The 22,745-nt window shown below is 40.6% G+C and overlaps 1 protein-coding gene across 2 annotated transcripts in view; it reads right to left on the bottom strand.

The window, feature by feature from the left end:
- The window catches only part of AFF2 (ALF transcription elongation factor 2), a gene marked incomplete at its 5' end in the record, with an annotated part of 331,468 nt that extends 309,509 nt beyond the window's left edge, over positions 1–21,959 (bottom strand). For both annotated transcript variants that reach the window (XM_082289316.1, XM_082289317.1), the window contains one exon: positions 21,913–21,959. In XM_082289316.1, coding sequence (XP_082145442.1) covers positions 21,913–21,959 — 47 coding nt within the window. The remainder of the gene's footprint in view (positions 1–21,912) is intronic.
- Between the last annotated feature and the right edge of the window lie 786 nt (positions 21,960–22,745).

Here is a 22,745-nt window from a genome sequence, read left to right as displayed (position 1 = left end):
GCCCCCTAAAAACGCAGGTTTCCTGAAAAAGAGCTGCTCCATCTCCACCACATTCGGCTCCCCAGTGGACTCCTGCCCCGCTAAGGCATCCGCATCATCATCCTTCATCACACAGACCTGGCTGCACCCACATTTCACATTTCCTTTACTTCAGGAACACACCTTTCTGTACCAAGGGCAAGAGGCCACTGTATACGACTATGTAGTCTGTGTGGACTTGCTTCCACCTCAAGTTGTCTGGTAAAATGAAAAAAAAAATTCTTTTAAGTGATACAGCAATTATGCTCTCCATTCCTAAAAAACATGCCATTCTGTTACAGGGCCAGCATTAGCTCTTACTTCAGGCACCTCTGCTGCCTCAGGAACAGACTGCTCATTTTCAGCCTGTTTCCAATTTACCCGCTGGCAGAGGTGCGCAAGAAGTCTCTAGCAATGGACTTGCAAACCCACGTCAGTATAAATTTCCTTTTTGAGAAGTTTCAATCTTGTTTTATCAGAGACCAGCGCCTGTGCTGAGGAAAGCCTATAATGATTTCTCTTTTTCAGGCTTATTCTAGAATTGCATCTATTTTGGGGTTTTGTTTAGATCTGTCACAGCTTTCATACCGTTGATCATGTTGTTTTTCTAACCCGCCCTGAACATCTGTTGGCTCTTTCTGAGGCTGCATAATCCTAGTTTTTTTTTCTTTCTCTTATGTATTCCACTGCTATCAGCTGGCTGTTATTCTTGTTTTTTATTTTTCAGAGTACATTTTATTTCTTTTAGTTTGGAAAAAAATAAGGTTTTAAAAGCACTGATTCTTTCTGGCCTCACCTTATCCTGCACAACAAATTCATACCTGCCACAGCTTTTATTTTGTTCTGCTGGTTTGTTGGGTTTCTTGTTTTTACAAAAAAATGCATCAATATAAAAAAATCAGGTTGCAGCAGACCTAAAGGTGGAGTGAGAAGACGATGAAGGATCTTGTTTTCATAATGATAAAAATCAGTACTCATAAAAGATACGGGGCTGGCAGCCCTGCAGAAAGCAGAGCGAACACCGTTTAACCACAAACCAGACACACACACACTCAGCAGGACCACTGCAAGCACTGAAAGGGGAAACAACAGTCAAGCCTTGGCCTCCTCACCGGGGCTGCCAGCGAGGGCAATAATTAGTGCCAAGTGTGGGGGTGGGTTTTTCTTGACGCTGACATTGGGAACTGTTTGGAGACTACAATTATTTTGCATAGCCTAACAAACAGTTATCTGATGGCAACAGCTTCTGGTCACTACCAGGCTGGACTGCATTCAAGCCTAAGAGAGACATGTATCTCCTCAGCGAGCAAGTCTCCCTACCCAGTGATTACAAAACAAGTAAGATTTTGAGGTTGACAAGAGCCCCTTTTAGCAGCATTTGGATTATAAAATTGCTCTGACTCACTGCAGCCTATTGCTCCCTCTTAATTAACAGAGCTGAACTTTGTACATGTCTAGACTTCCTCCTGCAGAATGGCAGATTTTGGCCTTCATGAATATCATTTGAAGTCATATTATTTACAGAGCCTTTATTCATTTCAGTCATTTGTTTCAAACATATTTTCCACAGAAAGAAAAAATGCACCAACTGCTGGGCCATTTAATCCAAACTTAACAGTTAAGATGTTTTATTCAGCATTTTAAAAAGGATTGTCTTAGGGAATTTTATGTGCTGCATTTCTAATGTTAACTTTACAGATTGTAAAGTGCCTTGGGATGCACTAGCATGAAAGGCATTAAGGTATTGCAGGATTTAACCAAATGTGCATTGCACTAAAAAGAACCTTTTATGAAAGCACATACAGATAAAAACCACAGTAAAGCTAGTGTTTATTAAGAGATGCTCAGATTTATTTCTTAAAGCAAAACTATTTTCCTCCTCCACTGGCAAAAATGATCCTTTTCTAAATTAAAAAAATTTCCACCAGTACTGACATAAAATTGCTGAAATTTTATACTTTGCCGAAGAATGTATTTTCCCATACAAATGTTCAGTCTTAAAAAACCCAACTGGATTCATATAAAAAAAGGCACTTTTTTTTTTTTTTTTTTTAAGTAGGACTTCTGGTTTGTGGGTGGTCGGTTTTGTTCTACTAGTAATTATGAACAAATTAATTAACTATATTAATTAGCTTGGCTATTGTTACAGGATTTTATGGGTACAAAGAAGGATGAATCATACATTTTGATCCATGCTTCCTATTACTATCAAAAAGTTGCATTTCAAATACAAGAAAAAGCTTGTACAGCTAAATCCCTTGACACGCCTGGAAATCACAGAGTAGGCTTGTACACCAATCACTTATGAGAGAGGATTTAATGTCAGTGGGTGAAGTTCAACACGGTGAGAAGGAGCAGCATTAACACAGCCAGAGCAGCCTTATCAAGGAGAGGTGGGGTACTGTATCAGGCTTTATCTCCACCCTTTAAATGGGAGGGTGGATTTGATCTTCACCACCTCCCTCCCAGTATTCCACCTTTGTAACACCCAAGTGCTCAAGCTCTGTGGTCTCAAGCCAGAGACTATTATAGCCTGTTAAAAAAGTATCAGTTGATTTTAAAAGGCTACAGATAAAGCCCAAAGAAAGTGTCACAGATTTCAACTCGTAGGACTAAACACAAGATCAAAGTTTAAGTGCAGAATATATATAATATTATTCAAAAAAAAAAGTAACACTGCTGGAACTCCTATCACTCTGACATCAGAAGAGAAGCAACAAACAACCACTTTATAATGCCAGATCCACCTTTTCATTAAAATTACATTAAAAATAAAACACAGTGAAGAAAGTTAAAAAGCAGCATATGACTTCTACCAAGGAGGAAGGATTAGTTGTCCTTTGCATTTTAAGTTTGAAAGTTAATATGACAATCACAATACCTACTCAGAGCTTCAGATCTTTTTTGAATGATAGGAACATTTTCTCAAAGGCTTTCAGCTACAAAATAGCCCTCAAACAGATTTGTTTCTCTAGAGCACCTGTAATTCAAAAACATTTCTGACAAATAAAGCTGAAAACATTAATTTTATTTGTAAGTGAAAAATTTCAGATGACTACCCTGAAATCCAATAATATTCTCCTGTTTCAAGAGAAACAGTGGAGCTGTGTCCTCTAATTACAGTGGGCCACAAAACTGAATTAAAGGAAGAAGATTCTGTTTTAGCTTATGATGCTTTTTAACTACCTTTCTCTCATGCCTTTCAAGTACTACAGCATTTTCAGTTACATATTTGCCACATTTTGTTTTCACACAACTGCTTTTTCCACTCAAGTTCAAAGGAAGATCAACCCACATAACTTAATTTATACTTTCACTGTAGGCATCGAACACCCATCTCAGCCTGTTCCTCACAGATGCATTTCCTTGTGAAGAAAATCCAGACAATGTATGTCAGCAGACTATCCCTTGCCAAGCCACAAAGACCATATCTCAGTAACTCTACAATGGAAATACTACTAAGTATTTTACACCTGGATTCACCCATATTTCTCCAGTGCTTTGTCCATGCATTATCGAAAAGACAACCAGTTTTATTGAGCAACAAGCTACACAGCAGATTGAAACATTCAATTGTTCTTCCTGTGATGGACTTCAAACTGGGAGACCTGCACCTTCCAACTCTTGGCTGCTCCCATAAACTACACTTTAAGCGCTGTCGAGATCCTGTTGCACATCTGGGTCTTCCCAGATATACAGTTATCCATGTTTCTGCTATTTCCTATCTAACAAAGATGTCAACCAAAAAAGGCTGATGGAGATATTTCCCCTGCCACTGGACAGGTGCTGACACCCCTGTTCGCCAGGCTGCCAGTCAAGGCATGACTGCAGTTAGTTTTACTCTGATGTGGTGTAACGTACAGTTGTTACTACAAATACAGCCCCTTTCTTAAGCCCAGTTTTTTCAAACTGTGCACCTGTGTAAGTACAGAGGAGCAAATCTGGGGACTCCATGACAAGCACTCCTGACTCCCAGACCCAGTTTGAGTATCACATTCAGATATCACTAACTGAAACTACAGCCACATACAGCACCTTTCACCACAACCTCTCTATGTGATAATTTTACACTAATCACTAAAACATCACAGCACAAAGTGTTATGTTATCTCTGTATCTATCTCAATATCTATAATTACTTTCTCTTTTGCAAAAACTAGGACAGGGAGTTGTAGCCCTCAAAGATTACAGACACCCATCTTCCTAAGCCTGACTAAGCCTAAACACACAACAATTATAAGATGGTAAACAGCAGTAATTGTACACTAAATGTCTTTTTAAAGAGCCAAATGTGCACTTAAAGTTTAACTCCCACTCACTGCTGCTCTAGAACAAACAGTAAATTAGTGAATACAAAACTAAAAACTTAAAAAAAAAAAAAGCAAAAAAAAAAAGGCAAAAAAAAAAAAGCCCTGCAGCATGTTCCTCAGACAGGAAGTAATTATATTTCCCCCCCTCTTTTTTTCAACCTTTGTAGACATAATGCAGGATAGTTTCAATAAAGCACTGCCTGCAATGAAAGCATGTGATGATCTTGCAATCCAAACTAAAGTGTGATAATTACCCTGCATTAATAGAGAAGGGGACACACAGAGAAATAAACGACCCTCACCCCCGCAAAGAAGTGCAGCTGCATTCTAATTTATCAGCAGTCAATTTATTACCTTATGTACTTTCAAACAGGGGGTTATTTGCACCTGTATGTCTCAGTAAAGAGCAGCTAGTTTCATGACCATTAGAAGCAGTTAAGGCTTCCTCTTTTCACTGGAACAGGTGGCATGCATGGGCAGAAAACCACTCAGCTATTTTTATCCCACGTGCATCAAAATCAACTCTGAGGTACCACTCCAGCCCCATTCTCTGTGAGATTACAGAGTCCTAAGACACTGCACAAGTCTCATGATACATTTGCCTTTTGCTGGGATGGTGGAAGATTGCTTTGGGAGTGTTTCGGGAAGGAAAATATTATCTAGCAAGAATGAATACAGAAGTCAGTCCCTAGAAGCATGATTGAGATGACACAGGGCATCAAGTAAAGGAAAAAGGGATTCCCCAGCTTCCTTCTGGAAGTGGCCAGACCTGAGCACAGAGGAAGAACCTTGTTCTGCCAGGGCCACTTGATAGGCAGAGGACACCAGTTTCCAGAGCCACTTGCATTACACATGAACATGTGTAGGGAGAAGGGAGAAAAGAATTAAAACATCTTACAAAGTAATAAAATGTAGCTGTGAAATGATAAAAGCTGATTGTTCCTACAGTGTGTTACTGTGTGACAGCTTTCCCGACAATTAAAATGAAGAGGTTGTGTGTACTAATGGCAATGTCTAATTATGGTATACATAAAATATACCATAAACATTCCAGCATTCCCAAGAATATCTGTGACCTTTGTCACTAAGCGGTATCATGTTTGCTTCTTCCATGTCCGTTTCCATGTCTCCACTTATAATACTGAGCACTTAAACTGTGAATTCCCTCCTCCCAGGTAAAGGAAGAATGCTTTAATGCTGATACAGTTTTGCTTGGACATATGAAAGCTCTTTGAAAGGTCTTTATGTAGCTTCACAACTACAAGCTCCTAAAGGGCCTCTAAAGCCAAGCAGTACACTACAGTGCCCATTTTGCAAACATGTAGAGTGAAGCAGAGAGAGATGATCTGCCCAAAATGTTCTACCCAAAGCAGGGCACCCTCTGCCTGGAACTCCACATCTACCCTACAGCCATCACACTGGTTGTTGTTGCTATTAATTTTCCAGCATTTACTACTGTAATAATGTCAGGAAACAAACAGGCCACACTATTCTATGCCATGCAAACACGAAAAATGGCTACAGAGGGATTTCACTGCAGTACAAAAACTCTAAGAACTGACTGTCCTCACATAAAGCTTCACATGACAGGGAAAGAAGGCAGAAGATATTCTGGAAACTAAGTTTTTCTATTTTAGGAGTAAAACCTGAACATTTTAAGCCTCCCCAAAATTCAAGAGTTAGAATACAGATATTTATTTTGTTTTGAAGCTTGCCATCACTCGGAACATAGCACTTAAGCAAATGAGCACCTGTCAAGTCTACTGAACTATTCTCTATTTAACCAGAATTTACATTTAGTTCAGTCAATTAATATAAGCTTTATCAGGTTCATGATAATTAGCACACTTATTAAGAGAAGTAACAGCAGTAGAAATGGTGTCAAAAAAGAGCTTTGTTGTACTTCAGTTGTTACCACCAGAGACTCCTATTTGATCTCACCTAGTGATCTGCTTGCTCTTGTACTGCCAAGGAGACCCACTTACTCTGCTCTTAAACCAGACAAATTACTGTGACAAGAAGCAGACTTAGGGTAGCTTCCATTCACAGATCACTTTAGGTATTTCACAGGTCGTGTGCTATTAAACTACTTGCTTTACCAACTTCTTTTGGCTTATCCAAGGCTAAACTGTTTTAATTGTAGGAGGAGGATTTTTTTGGCGTGTTTTGCTTTGCTTTTTTTTTTTATTCTTCCCTGTTTATTTTTACCATGAATAGTTAAGGGGTGTTGGACCAAATATAATTTTAATCAACAAGGAAAAAAAAAAAAACAAACACTTTTGCTTTCCTTTGCTTCAAAGATATCGCTGAAATGTACTTTAACACATGAAGACTTCTTTAAGCAAGTATCACTTGGAGCAGTCAATAAGGCCACTTTTTGGTAATTTGTTTTAAGGTAGTCCTTTAATAGCATTAATGGACAGGTAAAATTTAGACTCTTCACACAGAAGATGCCCTCTTGCCTGCCATTCATAACAAGAATTGTCAAATTCCAGATCACTGTTTATACACATACACAATTGTTTTGTGACCCTCTTGAGCTGCAGGGTCATAAGGGTATAATTTACAGTGCATAGTGTTTTAAGAAAATAGTAACTCAAACCATAATTGCTGGGTTTTTTTCCCCCAACTTGAAATGAGCATTTTCCTTTTCTCTTAAACTCATAACCATGAAGCCACATCATTAGTCCAAATTATTCTGAGAATAAGGCTAAAAGTTAATATACTTTGACAAAATTAGCCACTGCTTTAACAATAAAGGGAGTATTGTGCTATCCTTCACTTATCACTGTTCTTAACTATTCAATATTAGATAAGACCTGGAGAAAAATGAAATCCATAAATTGCACTGTGTGGCGTATTCTACAGGCAGGCAAGAGGCTTTATAGAAGGTGAGACAGTGCTATAAACCAAGAGTCAAATCAGAAACTGAACCTTAATTTTAGTTTCCTGGGCTTTTTAACATTCAAGATAGACTGCAAACATTAGTTTAACATTCTCTGTTTTTGTAAGAGTACCTACATAATTTAATACAAGCTGAGTTGAACTGTAGTGAAGGTGTTTCCAGGATATGTTTTTGAGAACATACCTGAAAGACTGGCAGAACAATCCAGTGCTCTGGTATTTTCACAAATTCAAAACAATGAGATACTTAAGACTCTATTCACGCACAAAAAAAATAGAAAAGAAAAAATGAACAGAGGAAAAATGGAGAGTTAAATGTTTGTAAGTGGAAGAAACATTTCCCATTTCAACTTTAGCACTTTACTACTGACATACAATGAAAAAAGTGCTTGTATATAACCCAGCCATGTCAGCAGCGAAATGAATCTCCAGGCTGTGCAATGATCTAAGAAAATCTGAATGGGCATATGGGAACAGCTCATTTTGCAAGACCTCCGATACCAACCTACTGATGAACACCGGAGGGTGCCTGACTGCCTGAATACTCACATGCTTATTTGTTGTTATTCTTATTCATTACTGAGTCATTATTATTATTTAAGTGCCGACAATGCACTTGTGAACCAGAACAGATGCAAAATATCCTGTGCTAATGAGAAAATCAAAGCCTTTCTTATATTGGCAATTTCATATTATAGGATCTCTTTATTTTTGCCAATAAAGCACAAAAGTAATTAATACAGCAATATTTTCTTATTGTTCATGAGTAAAGCAAGTAAAACTGCTCAGATTCCGCTTTGGCTCTCACCCCTACCAGCACAAAATACAATAAATACTATTGAAGAATTCCTATTAAGACAGCTGCCAAATAAAATACAACAAAAATCTCTCATAAAAGGCCGTTGTCTGTTTATTAGAGATACAGTCAGTACTCCTCACTGAAAATGAACAGTGTGGCACTGCTCTTTCGTATTTAAATACTTAAGCTGTGTCTTACTGATGTAACCATCTCACAGGATAATTTTTTAACTGGGGGCTAGAAGATGACATTAGTCCTCAATGTGTTATCAGACTGTGGGTCCAGCATCAGCTCCCATTCTTGAATAACAACTAGAACAATACATAACCAGCACATGCTTTTCACCCCTAAAATTATGCTACTACATACATGAGGAAGCTGACAAATACTTCCATATAAAATAGTTGTGCACACAGAAGGTGCCAGATTTGGACATTCTCTGACAGCAGCAATGGATGTGGACTCCGGCCATGTCCAGCTCCAGGATGACACCTCCAGCAGTCCAGGTTTGATGTGAAGGAGGGTGGGTGTGGAAGGCTCCCTGCAATGTCAACTTTCCCCAGAGCTGCTGGAGCTGTGTCTACTTCTCATGACTACCCAGTTTTAAAGCAACGTCACAGATACTAGAGCTGCTTCATGTGTGTAGCTAAACCCGCAGCAGAGGACATTAACATTTAGCTGAGAAAGTTTCCATTTGGGTAAAGTGTCCCCTATCTTGCCCTCAGCAAACTAACCTGTGCACACTCCCCAGATCGGGCTCCAGAAACTCTCCACCTCAGCAAACATTACTGCCCTTCTCAGGACCATTCTGCATCATGGGAACGCAGCGCGACCAAAATCACTTCTGTGAGAAGTACAGGGCTTTTCCCTCAATTTCAGTAACGAACCTGATTTAAGCACAAAATGACTCAGCTGTAACTGCAGGGCTCAACAGTGAGCACAGCACTGCTGCAGAAACAACGGCCAGTGTGGAGCAGAGCTAAGCCCCGCTGTCATTTCTCCTAAAACGAAGCATGATGAACAATATGTGAGTCCTAAAGTCTTGCTCAAGAACCTTGCTGGAGTCAGAGACAGGCCCAGTCCATCACTGGGAGTCAAATGGATATAGTTCTGTGTTAACTCTTTGGCAGCCCAAGGGCTGCTGCGAGGGCAGAGTCCAGCATGAGCCCCCTGCCTGCCCCAGGGCTCCTGCTGCATCTGCAACCAAAGCTCACAGGAGGATCCCTGACCTGGAGAGGAACCTGACAACATGTTTTGTATCAAAATACTCCTACCAAATCAAAGTACGTGGGCAAAGAAGCCAAGATTTAAATGCCAGAGCCAGTAAAACTAAAAAGTGTATCAATAACTGAAAATGTGAATGAAGATGTTTCATCCTCAGCAAGTCCTCAGAAGGGGGAACTGAGATCCTCAGAATCTGCCTTGACTAAAAAGACAATTGAAAAAGCTGGATAGTACCTTCTGTTCAACATCAGAATCCAAGACAACCTCATGTTCAGAAGACCAAGTCTGGCCCTAAACACTTAACAGGATTAAATAAAAATGGCAAGATCCTTAAATAAAAATAAGAAAACATCTATGAAAAGATCATCTACTGATACTACTTTTTGAAGATCTACATGGAAACAACTGCTAGTTGTAACAGCAGCATCCTGTCAGCAACACACATTTAAACAAAAGGAAAAAAAATACACAAACAATAAACCAACCCCCCCAGCAACAATGGGTAAAAAAATACCTAGATTTGTAACTTTCCATTAAACACTAACTTAATAAAACCAACAACCATGCATCTGAACTAGAAGAGTGTTTTTAAAAGCAGTGGAAGTGTGACAGATGAATGACAGTTGATCACAAGTGACAATTCACATTTAAGTCCAGAGGAATGCCCAGCCTTCACATCCTCTTGAATCAGCCTTAAGTCAACACCCGCTCATCATTAAGCACACGCTCGGTGCCCACTGGCGCAGGCACACCCACAGTGAAGGGCTGGGCGTACTCGAGTACCTGCTGAATTCTGCCACGCTCACACGTGGCCATGCTGCTACAAGCCATCACTTTCAGATTTTTGACTGTCACCCTTTGCTCACATCCCCATTTGTTCCTGGCTGGGTATGTTCTTGGCCAGAACATTTACAGCCCCTGGTATTATCCCTCCGAAGCTGTGACACATTCTTAACCACAACTTTGAGAACACACTGACATTATAATATACAAACATGTACAGAAGATATACACACTCAGACACACCAGGGGATAAAAGAGACTGGGAGGAAACGAGGAACTTTATGGTACTGTCTTTTCTAATGAGATAGAAAGTGGCAGATGTAAAGATTTCATTCAACCGACAATCTCTTTTATGATATGAATAAACTACTAAAACAGATTTAATCCTTTATAAAATCAGATTATAAGCAGCAGACAAAATCACAACTTTATTCAATACGCCATCTTATCCAGTGTGACTAATGCATTATTTGTATGAAGTTAAAGTAGAGCATTGGAAAGCTATGAAATAAATCAAATGCTCTACTTTATGTAATCTTAACAGACAGATCCCATTAGGATTCTACTATGCATAGCTGTTGGTTAAAATCATTGACCAGCATCCTTATAAATTAATCAACTGAGGTAATGCTGGCTTGGCTGTCATCATTTGTTCCTAATCTACATTTAGAATTCACTTCAACTTTTCAAGCCCTTTAGAACAGGTTTATCTATTCTCTCGCACCCTTGTTTCAGACATCCACCTAACCATTAATTGTTTACAAAAGACCCAGTACAATGGAACTGTATCTTTTTATGTTCCTTTTCTTTCCACAGATATCAGAGCATATATTGACACTGCGTTATAATTAGTTAGAAAGATATTAAATCTTAACCAAACATTCTAGCCTGCCTCAATTTTTTGATGAGACCTTTTATCATTGAAGTTGAATTTGCAGGCAGATGTGTGAGTTTACACAAGCGAGAATCATTAAAAAATCTAAAATAACCCTTATCTGGTTGAAATGCAGCTAGCAGAATATTTTTGGTTATAGATATATGGGAGGAAAAAAGCCTCCTAGATATCAGGTTATTTGTGGAGCTCTAATGTGTTTTCAAACATGTAACTTCTGTGTTATGTCTGTGTATTTTATGCAGTTTCTACTCATGTTTGTTAGATGTCTGCATGTCATGTACTGCAAGATTCATGAGCAGTCTACAACCAGGCAAAATTCTCACACAACAGCTTGTCTTGGGCAATGGGGAAAGAAACAGCAGAATGAAGTGACAGGGAAGAGTATTATTCATTAACCTGATGAGGGTAACACCTAGTCATGGTCTACGATCCAAACATGCTCAGTGCCCTGCTGATGGAGCTTATGATTCTGAATGAGCACACAGGTGTTTCCCTACACCCCTATCAAAACTCTCTAATTATATTCCCTATCTATGATCCCTCCACAGGCACACTAAAAACCAGTCAGTTTGGGCAAGGGCTCTTTAAAGAGAGAAGGAAAGACTGAGCAGTAACAAAAACATAGCAGTAGATTGCGTAATATTTCTGGAGCTCTACCACAGAGTAGGTAAAGGTCATCTGCTCCCAAAATGGAATGAGAAAGAAAGGGAAGCTGTGGCTAACTATGGTTTAGAGTTTACTAAATCAATGAAAAACTTCAACCAGCTGCAGTGCCCTCCAGCTCAGCCCGCTAGTGCAAATTTACTGGCCCACAGACAACTATCAAAGCCACAAAGACAATGCATCCAAATATGTACAACACTAATCATCTCCCTAATTGCCTAAAAATGATACACAGGATTTCATCAAAATTCATTCCCTTCTTCAAAGGCACATTGTTAATTTCAAAACCAAATTCCACCAACACAGTCTATTAAAACACATATATAAAAATACCTCCTACTTTTCAGGGACATAAAAATAAAGACCAGTAATTGTTTTCACTGCCTGTTTTCCCTTGAACCTTGAAAGAAAGGACCTCAGAATAAAATTTTGTCCCGTATTCTTTTTTTTTTTTCCAATCACAAGGATGTACTCTTCCTTGTGCTTCCTGAACGCAACGCAGTAATTTGTATCCCCAAGTGGTATAAATAGAAAATACGCTCAGTCTAATAACATATGTGAAGAAAACTCATGCCCAGGGTTAACCAACAAAGCAGCAGCGATCTGCTAGAAACAAAGGCAGCTGGCTCAAAGAGCAACAATGCTTCTGAAAAACTGTGGATGTACTATTCAGTGAACCATCCAAGATACGACGTTTACTTAAGCTACAGCTGCATATACAAAGCTTTGCAACAAGATCTGGTAAATGACAAGTCTTCTGGAGTAACAAGATGGTTCTGTCTCCAAAAGGTCCACAGCCTTCACTGTTCAGCTATACTAGCAGGGCAAATTACATGAAGTATACACACTGTAAATAAATTCTGCCCTTTAGAAGAGTTTCTCTCCTTTGATTACCTTCTCTTGCAGATACGCTCTGCCCAAATCCCACCATTTCTCTTTACAGGCTTGCCTTTCCCCTACTAATATATCTGCCTAGGTTTCTGTCTTCTTCCATCACCGTAAACATTCATAAACATTAAGGGACTTAACCTCATCACACCCCCATGGAATAGGAAAATATGCCCATCAGAGCTGGCAAGCAGTGAAGTGGAACTCAACTGCATTCCTGACCAACGACAAGTCCTTCTGCAAAGTCACTTCTCTCTTCCCATTCCTCACTGAATAAGAAGGTGTAATGACAATGACTTCTCTGAAAAAATGCCTCAGTCTACCAGTAAAAATCGGAGATGTTATGCTTCTCACTTCACAAAAGGAGGTAAAGCAGAGACATAAATCAATATTGGTTGAAGCGTCTGTGGTTAGAAATATCACCCCGTTTTTCTAAACATGTGTCTGATCTCATCAGCACAAATGTTGCATCCAACACAAGGATCTCTGTGCATCAGCTATGCCATAGAAAACAATGTTCTACTTTTCTTGTGGGTAATGCTGTACAAGCAAGCCAGTGAAGGACTATATAGCTAGACTGAAGTTCAGAGTACAGAGAATGTCAAAAGCAGTTCCCAGCTGACACCCAGGAGGATGAAAAAGTGAGCAGAAAGACCAGATAAAGGTAACTACACAGCTGGCCCTTCTCTCTCATGCTTTGCACCTGAACAAAAAAAAAAAAAAAAAGGCAAATTACCACAGAAGTAAATACCATTGCTTCACTTTGACAGACACCCAAGTGACTTTCCAAAGGCAGTAAAGTAGCTAGCCACAGCACAAGTGAGAGAATCCATGTTCTATTCCTAAAAATATATATTCACCCTAATTTCACAAACTTAAAAATGACAACAACTCTTTCAAGTATTACAAAAAAAAGCAATGCAACTTAGTTCCTTCTCCAAGCAACCGCTACCCGTCAGCCACTGGCCAATGCCTCAATCACTTCACCTACCCCTCTTCAAAGGCTTGGTGAAGACAAATGGGCTTTCCAATGTGCAACCAAGCAGAAAGCCATGAAAATCAAAGGGCTGCTTTTTGAGTAAATATGAGCTCCAAAGCCATTGTCCTCTCCCACAGAGGAGATCTATGAAAATGCTTACTATAGCATATGCACAGTATTCTTTACAGCTCTGCCTCCCTGCTGACCACCAGCCCCAGGGCCCAGTCCGTTTCCCATTACAACTGACTTCACCACACCCACTGACTTGTATTGGAACTCTTTCAGGGACCCTAACTAATGAGTTTTTAAACACTTGTAGACAGAGAAGATAATTCCTCATCATTATTCTTCATAGGAAACACCAGGAAGAATGTCACTCCATTGTTCTACAGGAAAGAAACTGGAAGAAAAATCACTCCCACATTCAAAAGAGCAGCCCAAAGTTTTCATACATGAACTGGCTGCCCCCCAAGCTACGGGGGTCTCACCTGAGAGTTCAGGACAGGGACCTAAAGCATGTGCAACCTTCTGAAAACATCTCCGACTCTGGCATCTATGCAGACAAAGAGGTCCATAACCAACAGACATACATTGTTCCAAGGCAGGATTCTCAAATACGAGCATGGCTACTGACAGCAGCATAGAAACAGACTCACCTAAATGCTGTATTAGTTTCCCTCATGACATGAGACTGAAATAAATAGGAACTGGAAACCTTAATGATGGTTTATATTTAAAGCTTTGCATTTGCTTTCTCTACTGACAGTTGTATGCTTTTTTTCCTCACAAGAGAAATCTTGACCTAAACCAGTAATAAAGGACAAAAAAACCCCCAAGTAGACTTACATAATATACTTTTACTCTCAGACATAAAAATATTTTAAGTAAAAAACATTCCATTATGAAGCCACCTTCTCAGCATGGATCATAAGCCACCAAGGACTGCTCTGCTTTTACCCAGTGTCACTTTCAGGTGTCTATCACTTTGCAGGATGCAGATACCATCACCAATCAAAAGAGCTTACACCTGGATGTCTGAGAAAGCTTCTGAGCTACAACTGAATCCTGACAACAGTCCATGTAAATAAAGTGCCAAATGGAAAAAGCACTAGTCTCAGTAGTTAAGTCATCTGCAGGTTTGAGCCCGAGGCACTGGCAATGTAGAGCTACAGAATTTACTCATTCCACAACACCATGTACACCCACAGCATACAAAAATAGCTATTATAATACTTGTCAAAGGAACAACTGAGTGATTTTTAACTTGGTGCTCTATCTTGTTTTCTTCTTTGCTGGTTGTTAATACCCCACCCCTATAACTACATATAATTATGAGTGGGTTATTCATGTCTTACTATAACTGGTAGCACCATGCAGCATGTGAGTCAGGAATCTGAACTGCTGACTACAGCTCCTCACTAAACAAGTCTTACACACCACACATAGTAAATGGCATTCCCTATTTTTTTCTCCACCTACAAGGAAAATCAGTTTCCAGTTGTGGTATCATCTCCAGCGCTCCTTAAAACTCACCATTACCAAATCACATGAAATACAGACTCAATGATAATCCCCAGTAAAAAGACACAGATCAACAGCTGAGGTCACAAGGAAAACATTTCCCAGGTAGGAGTTTTCTTCTCTCAGTGGCTTGGTTTGAATACATTCATAAAATGCTATTGAAGCGCGATATAACATTTTTCTGAAGAAACTACTGACTAGACCTTTGTTTAAAAGTCGTAACAATTTATGGTGTTGATCTGCCATGTACAAGTTGAGAAATAGTCTCTTCATGATAAAGCAGTTTGTAACAACTGGGAAGTTTTGGGTTATTCCCTCACCTCAGCTCTCTAGCTCCACATTACTTTTTCAGCACTATGAGCCCAACCTTGTAAACCCATCAAACTGATTGCACTCAACAGCAGTCCTGTTGAAATTCAGGAGCAATATACAATTTTTATGAAGTTTCTGTGAGACTGGACTCCGGGACAGTGTATTTGAAAACAAGCCCACCAGCTCATTCCCTCACAATTTCCTCACAAATGAAGATTTAACATCATATGCCCTTCGTGAGAATCTTTGGTCAAACAACTGTCTCATCAGAAGTTATTTAAGATGGATCTTAAAATCTACTGACACACACACTGCTATCCTTCCTCTCATTTTTTAATCTCTACAGTTGTCCATTAGTCAGGAGTAATGTACCTTCTGACCTCTGACCAAAGCTATTAGAACAATTTAAATAAATATTTTGGTTACAAAGCATCAACACAGAACATTCGGTAACAATAAAAGGATGAAAGAGCTGTCTTTTAGAGTCACTGTTGTAACTTCCTGACCATGTTATATTATGAGTGGTCTGGAAGGTTATACTAACTTGATATCTTACTTGGTATACTGTCTTCTTTTTCAATGCTTAAGAAAGAATTTGCAAAATTGCAAACCCAAGAATTGTGGCACATTTTCAGTTTTCAGGGTTAATAGATGTTTGATGGCTTTAGAAAATCCATTCTGTTAACTGCAATCAAGAGAAGAGATTCAAGCTTTCCTCTCCATTTTTCTTTCCTTTCTGTAAAAGAAAGGCCATAAATTTGAATTGGACAGGTTCAGAATTGGGCTCTGAGGAGTTTTTCCATATGCATAGCATTAGGCATGTGCAGAGTGCCTTGCTGATCCTGGTCATTAGAGAGTTGCTCCACATTTAAAGAAGTCTGCCTTTTGGCCAAAGTGGGCAAATCAGGGACCCTCTCAGGTCAACTGGGAGCACCTCCACTGGCATCACTGGCTACTGACTCAGGCCCAAGCTGGAGGAAGACACGGGTCCTTTATGGTATTTATTGACTATACATATTTAACAGGTATCCAGGAGCCAAACCCTTCAAGTCCTTGACACAAAAATAATTCCATTACCTCAAACTAAAGGCACAGGGAAAATACAGGATAGGGTCTGTCTTGTTTAGATGCTTATTCTAAACACTTCATGAGTTTAAGGCATAAAATGTTTTCTATAATTCCTCTAGATTTTTTTAAAATGAGATTTAATATTTGCATTCTTTCTGGCTGCCCAGTTATTTGTGAAATCACATAAAGCTGCTATAGATTTCAGGGAAATGGATGTGTACTATACAGTCAAAAATAACATCAGCTTTCATTACCAAATACATCAAAAACTGGGGTTTAGTCATTAGTAAAACACATTGAGCATTTTGGGAGTGATCAAAAACCCAGTTTGGTGAAACTTAACTTGAAATCAGAGTTGTTTTAATGGGACCACTTGTGTGCTTAAAACTACATAACTGTCTAAAGGCCCTGCTAAATTAAGGCCAATGTGCTTTTTCTAAGTTTAGAGCAAATTTTATCCCATCTCACCACCTTGGGCATTTTTCTTTACCCATATAAAAACAGACTTTGGGCCTCGTAACACAAAAAGCATCACAACACCCCTTCCACAATGCTAGAGCATATTGCCTCATTCCTAAGAAGCACAAAAAGACCAGCAGTGTCCATCCATTTTTTCAAAGACCATTTAGTATATCTAACTTAATACTTTACAGAATGTCACATTTTCCACTTAAATTATTTAGTAAATTCCAGGTTGCAGAAGTACTCTTGTCAGACAAAAGGAATAATTTTGCCTTACTGAAGGACCTGCATCATAGTACCATCTTTTACTAGAAAAGAAAAGCCCAAACAATATAATTGGCATTCATGTACAAACTGCTTAAATGCTCTTAAGTTCTGCCTGGCTTCAGAATAGCTGAACAGTATCTGAAGTATCTACTCTCCATCCCAATTTGTATATTTTAAAAGTCATTAAATTCTTGAATGAATCATTAGCAAAACAATTCAAATGCTGTTAAACTGATAGTAATTTTGCCTCATAGGATAGATGTGAGCTTAATGTTTGCAAACAGCCAAATTCTTTTAAGATTTACACTCCATGGAGTTCAATATCAGCCAGGGAAGAATTACTAAATCAGGATGTACTTCAAGTACAGGTTTTGGCCCAAGACTATTTTTGGTCTTCTTCAGCTGCTTGTTTTGACAGCATCTAATCCCCCTCACACACCCACCAGCAGCCACACAATCTATCCATTTACACTTTCAAAGCAAATTGAAAATGAAACATTCTCAAATAATTACTCGCGGATGTCTGTAATACAAATCCAAAAAGTAACTGCAATTCAACTGTAATACTTCTTAGGGAGAAGAAATGGAGGGGAGAAAAACCTTACAGAAATCCATTTTAAATGCGACTTCATCCTACACTAATGCTCTCACCATCACCTCCTAAAAAATTTAAAATAAAAAATAAAAATTAAATCTAACTCCCAGAGACCCTATCTACTCTATTTCACACATTCCCATCAGAAACGCAACACACGCTCAGAAGATTTTTCATTTAGTGAATTATTACAGACCCTGGTGAAGGAATCATAACTGAGGTCTTCTGCAGGGGCACAAGGCAAAGAGGGAAGCGGGAAGGTGGGTGAAGAGGGGGAAATAGCCAGGGCTGGAACTGAAACAGTTCACCTTTGTCTGGAGAGCAGGATCACACCCTCCAGGTTGAGGACAATGCTGAAAGAGCAAGCTGCTGTGGCATGCAGTGTGTTTCTGCATTCACACAGGAGAGGAACCTGGCCCACAGATGGCCCGTTCTCAGCTTTGTCAGCCACAAACAGACCTTTGAACTTTCTATTTATATAACAGTTTTGTGAGTTTAAGCCTCTTCCTGTATAACTGGCAGTTTGCTGGTTTTGCTGTAATTAGGCTCCTTGTGATACATAGTATAAAGAAGAGAAAAAGCAAGAGGCTTGTTTCTCTGCAGGGAGAAGTCTTCCTCATCACAACCACACAGCTAAGATGATACTGTTACCTACTCATCTTCTTTCCCCTTGCCAGGTTTTGATTTACATACCTCAATATGTATTTCTCTGCTAAGTATTTTCTCAACTTCCACTTTTTTAAAGATTGGAGGACTTAAAAATATTAATACCTATGACAATAAATATAACATAAACCAAGAATTTCTCTGCCTTTGTGCCAGTGAGGAGTATATATTCGGGGTGGTTGGGTCTTTGTTGGTTTTGTTGTTTCCCAGCTGCTGATTAATGACACCACCTTACTCCATAAGCAGGTTCAAATCTAGCCACATGGTCCCAGGACACAGCAAGATTTCATTTACTTGGTTACCACAGACAAGCATGGAAAGTGATTTAAAAGATGAAATTTGATTTTTAACAGCAAGCGGTCCCCTTGGTGCACACAGGCATTCAAGCTTTTCATTATATCCATCTCCCTTCCTTTCTCCCTCATAGAATGGCTCATATTAAATGCAAGCCCAGGTGAACACTTCTTATTCATCCAGGAATCATAGCAGACTTCAGCTTTGGCCCTTTCATCTCGTCCTGAGTTTACATTCATTTAAATTGTTTTGGGTATTTTTCAGTTTTTTCAAGTCTGGCAAAACATCCACAGGGATATTCATGGCCTTATTTTTCTACCCCAGTGTTAACAAAAAACCCAACAACTCCCAGCTACCCTCCTAATCACATTCTTGATGAAGGTTCAATGAAGCACCTCATTCTTGTACTACTGTGATCTCTCCTAACATGAGAAACTAAAGGGCTGATTCTGCAGTTTGTATCAAGACAAAGCTCCCACTAATCATCCGGAAGGCCAGGTGAGAATTTCAGCACATGTGTAGTGGCACTGCACGCTGTAACAATCACAGCTCTTGATAAAATATGTTTCAAAAAGTGACACAAAAGTGTACCTCCACTGGAGGTGGGGGAAATTAACCATATTTTTCCCATCAACCAAAAACTTTTGCGAAGTCATTTCCTGGTATAAAGGCAAGGTAGAGAAAGTTTACCTTTACACCTTTTCATCAGATTAAAAAAAAAACTCTGCTCAAGCTATAAATATTTTTTAATGTATTTCTCAGGCTAACGATGTTTCTGTTGTACTTTGCATACAGATAATACAAACACCCACACACACAGTAGGCCTGAGCTTGCCTTCTTGGCAATTACAGCACAGATTAGCAGAAGTTTTGGGTTTGCAAGGAATGCAGAAGAGGGTCCCTAATTGCCTTATAAATGCTTGTGAAACACGTTTTACAAAGGCCAGCTTACAGGCAGAAGGAGGGCAGCTTCAAAATACGAAGCAGCAATTCACACATCATGTTATATATACCTATTTGCAAATATTATGAAGCAACCACACCATATTGGATACACAGACAAAATAAATCTTGATGGATGAGCATGCATATTTCTGGGTGTGTAGCGATGATGTATGTGTAACATATTACATACATACACATGTTTGTGGACAGATGAGCTAAATTCAACTCTGTAAGCTACGCAACTACTTGTCAGAGACAAAAATATTTACAAGTATAATAAAATACATGTCACATTTGTGTAGACAAGTAGATTATGCACTCACATATTATATATGCACTCGCATATACTAATTGGATTATTAAAAGGTAAATGCAACTTGATCTCTGCAGTGAGCGTGAATGCCTGTGCCACACAGAGTTTGAGCAGATATCAAACTGTTTGAAACAGTCAAAGTAAAAATGTTCTCTCCTCATGACCCCTAGAACCACTAAAAACAATACATTTCACAGTACAAAAAAATCCAAATGGAATTTCTAGAATGAGGGGCAACACGCTCATATTTTATGGAAAAACTGAGGCAAAGAATTCCCTTCTTTCTGATGCCCATCTCTAAATCCACATAAAACCATAGTCAAATGAACGTAAGTTATTAAGCAAACACTAAAACTCAATACCTATAATGTCCTTAGTATTTGAACTACACCCACATATTGGGTTGTAACAGCTTCTATTAAATTAATGATGTTACCCACATTATAAATTAGGCAAATTGTATGCAAATATTATTTGAGTGGTAATACGGTGGTTATCAGTTGTCTGCAAAATAAATTAGTGTAGCAGAGTAAAGATAGTGTGGTAGAAGCATAATATTTAATTGAGCACTAATTTTATTGTGATTATTACTTTTAAATAACAACAGCATGATTATTAAAAAGATGTAATACAATGGATTATGCAGAGCTGATAAAACAAGCACATGATCCAAAACGCCTGCTTACAGATTAATATTGATATAGTGTAATTTATGGTTGCAAGGATTTACTCCCAATTGCTGTAAAACGGAACGTGACAGGTATTTGGTTCTGATTACCATGGATTTGCAAGTATAGCTGTTAGACCGTGTTTGGCAAAATGATAGTTATTAACAAGATATATTACCCTATTCCTAGACATACCTTTATATTATCAACAAAGTAAAGTAAATCCTCTGCAAAACACGAAGTCCAAATGCTCATGCATACACATATCTGTGTGGCATTTAGAGATTAGGATCACAAAATACAGTATTTTAGTCTCTTTCTTCCTTGGCAAACTGCACTCCAGCCTAAAAGCATTTAACAAAGCAGTACCCAACCCCTGAATTTCCCCATGCATAGTTAAGGAATTATATTCGCTAAATTGAAAAGTAAAGAAAGAACCAATAAAACCAGCCAAAGAATAAGCATAATCTCATTAACCAGCCAGCGAAGTGACTAAATACCTACCCAAATTCTAACTTTCCTAGCTACTTATCACCCATCAAAAATTCCTTAACGTTCACTTTGATAACAAGTTTACAATGCACTTAAACAGATGCACCGACCTTTTTAAGGTGCACCTATTTGCAGAGCAACATAAACCTAAAATTCCACTCTTAAAAGAAATTGAAAGAAAGAAAAGAAAAATGATGCAGAGGCGGGCAGGAAAAAAAGACCTGTTATAATACCACGGGCACTGATCTTCCCACTTCCAAAACTAACTTCAATAACGCTTCATCTAGAATAGGAAACCAGCAAAACCAGCAACAGAAGCCCCCACACCGATCTGGGCTACAGCCGAACTGTGCCACACAGCAAAACTACAGTTGCGGTTCTCCCCGTGAAAGGAACATTGTCAGTGACAGCAGTAAACACAACATAAGCAAAGCCGCGATCCCGGGGAACATCGCCGCCCCTGCTCGGGAGGGGGCTGCCGCCGCTGATCGCAGCCGGCACCCGGCACCTCTCGGCGTTCCCCTGCGGGCCAACTTCGCCCCCCGCCGCCGCGCTCCGAGCGCTGCTCCCCAGCCGGGGCCGGCGGCGCGGCCGCGGAGCGTGGCTGGAGCCGGCCGGCACCGGCGGCGGCTGCCCCGGCCGGCCCCGCTGCCCGCGGGCACCGGCTGCTTCGCCCCTCAACAAAGGCTACGGCACCGGGGGAACGAGCAGGGAAGGGTAGGAAGGAGGCAGCTGGAAGAAGGAGAGGGGTGGAGAGACGGGGAGGGGGTGGGGGGGGGAGGTGGGGGGGAAGAAACCAAAACCAAAAAAAAAAAAAAAAAAAAAAACCACCCGAAAAAAACCTACCACTGCTGCTCTAAGTCCCAGTCCCTGAAAAAGTCGAATAGGTCCATAACGATGTGGTGGGGAGACTCAGAGAAGTGATGCCCCCTCCCCGCCCCGCAGAGCCGAGCCGAGCCGGCGCGGCTATTGCTGCCCGGCCCGCATGGGCAGCGGCGCCGCGGGGAGCGGCGGCTGCCGCGGGGCCGCGCGGAGCCGCCCGGGGTGGCGGAGCGCCGCCGCCGCCGCCAGCAGCGCGGCGCGGCTGTGCCCGGCTGGGAGAGGCAGCACGGCGGCGGCGGCGGCCCGGCGCACACACACACAGACGGGCGGGCAGGCTGCCTCGCACACCGCGAGGGGAGGAGCCGGGGCGGCCCGAAGCCGCGGCATGGAGCCGCCGCGGCAGCACCGCCGGGATCCGGCGGAGCCGCGAGCTCCCGCCGGGAGCGCGGGGAAGTTTAGCTGGAAGGAGGAACAGCGGGGACGCGCGGAGCGGCGCGGCTTCGCGCCTGCGAGAGACCTGGAGAGGCCTGGCTGGGGTCGGAGAGGGGGAAAGAGATGGGGGAATAGGGGAGCGAGTTAAAAAAAATAAATAAAAAATAATCCCAAGAATCTATAATCCTATAATTTAATTGCCAGAGCCAGCTCCTGCGTGTGGACAAACCTGCCTGCACGGACTTGGTATGGCCAGAGCTCCGGGTCAGCTGCGCTGGGAGATCCAGGATGGCAGGGAAGGGTCAGAGCAGAGTCAGGCCCGGGCAACCAGGGAGGGCTGGATAAAAAAGGCCCTCCCGAGCCTCGTGAGGTCTGGATCCAGGGGAGCACACCCTGCTGTCCCACTGGGATGATGACCCTTCCTG

Source organism: Coloeus monedula (genome assembly GCF_965178545.1).
Source record: "Coloeus monedula genome assembly, chromosome: 12".
In the NCBI taxonomy this organism is placed as follows: Eukaryota; Metazoa; Chordata; class Aves; order Passeriformes; family Corvidae; genus Coloeus; species Coloeus monedula.
This window is presented reverse-complemented; position numbering and strand designations above follow the sequence as displayed.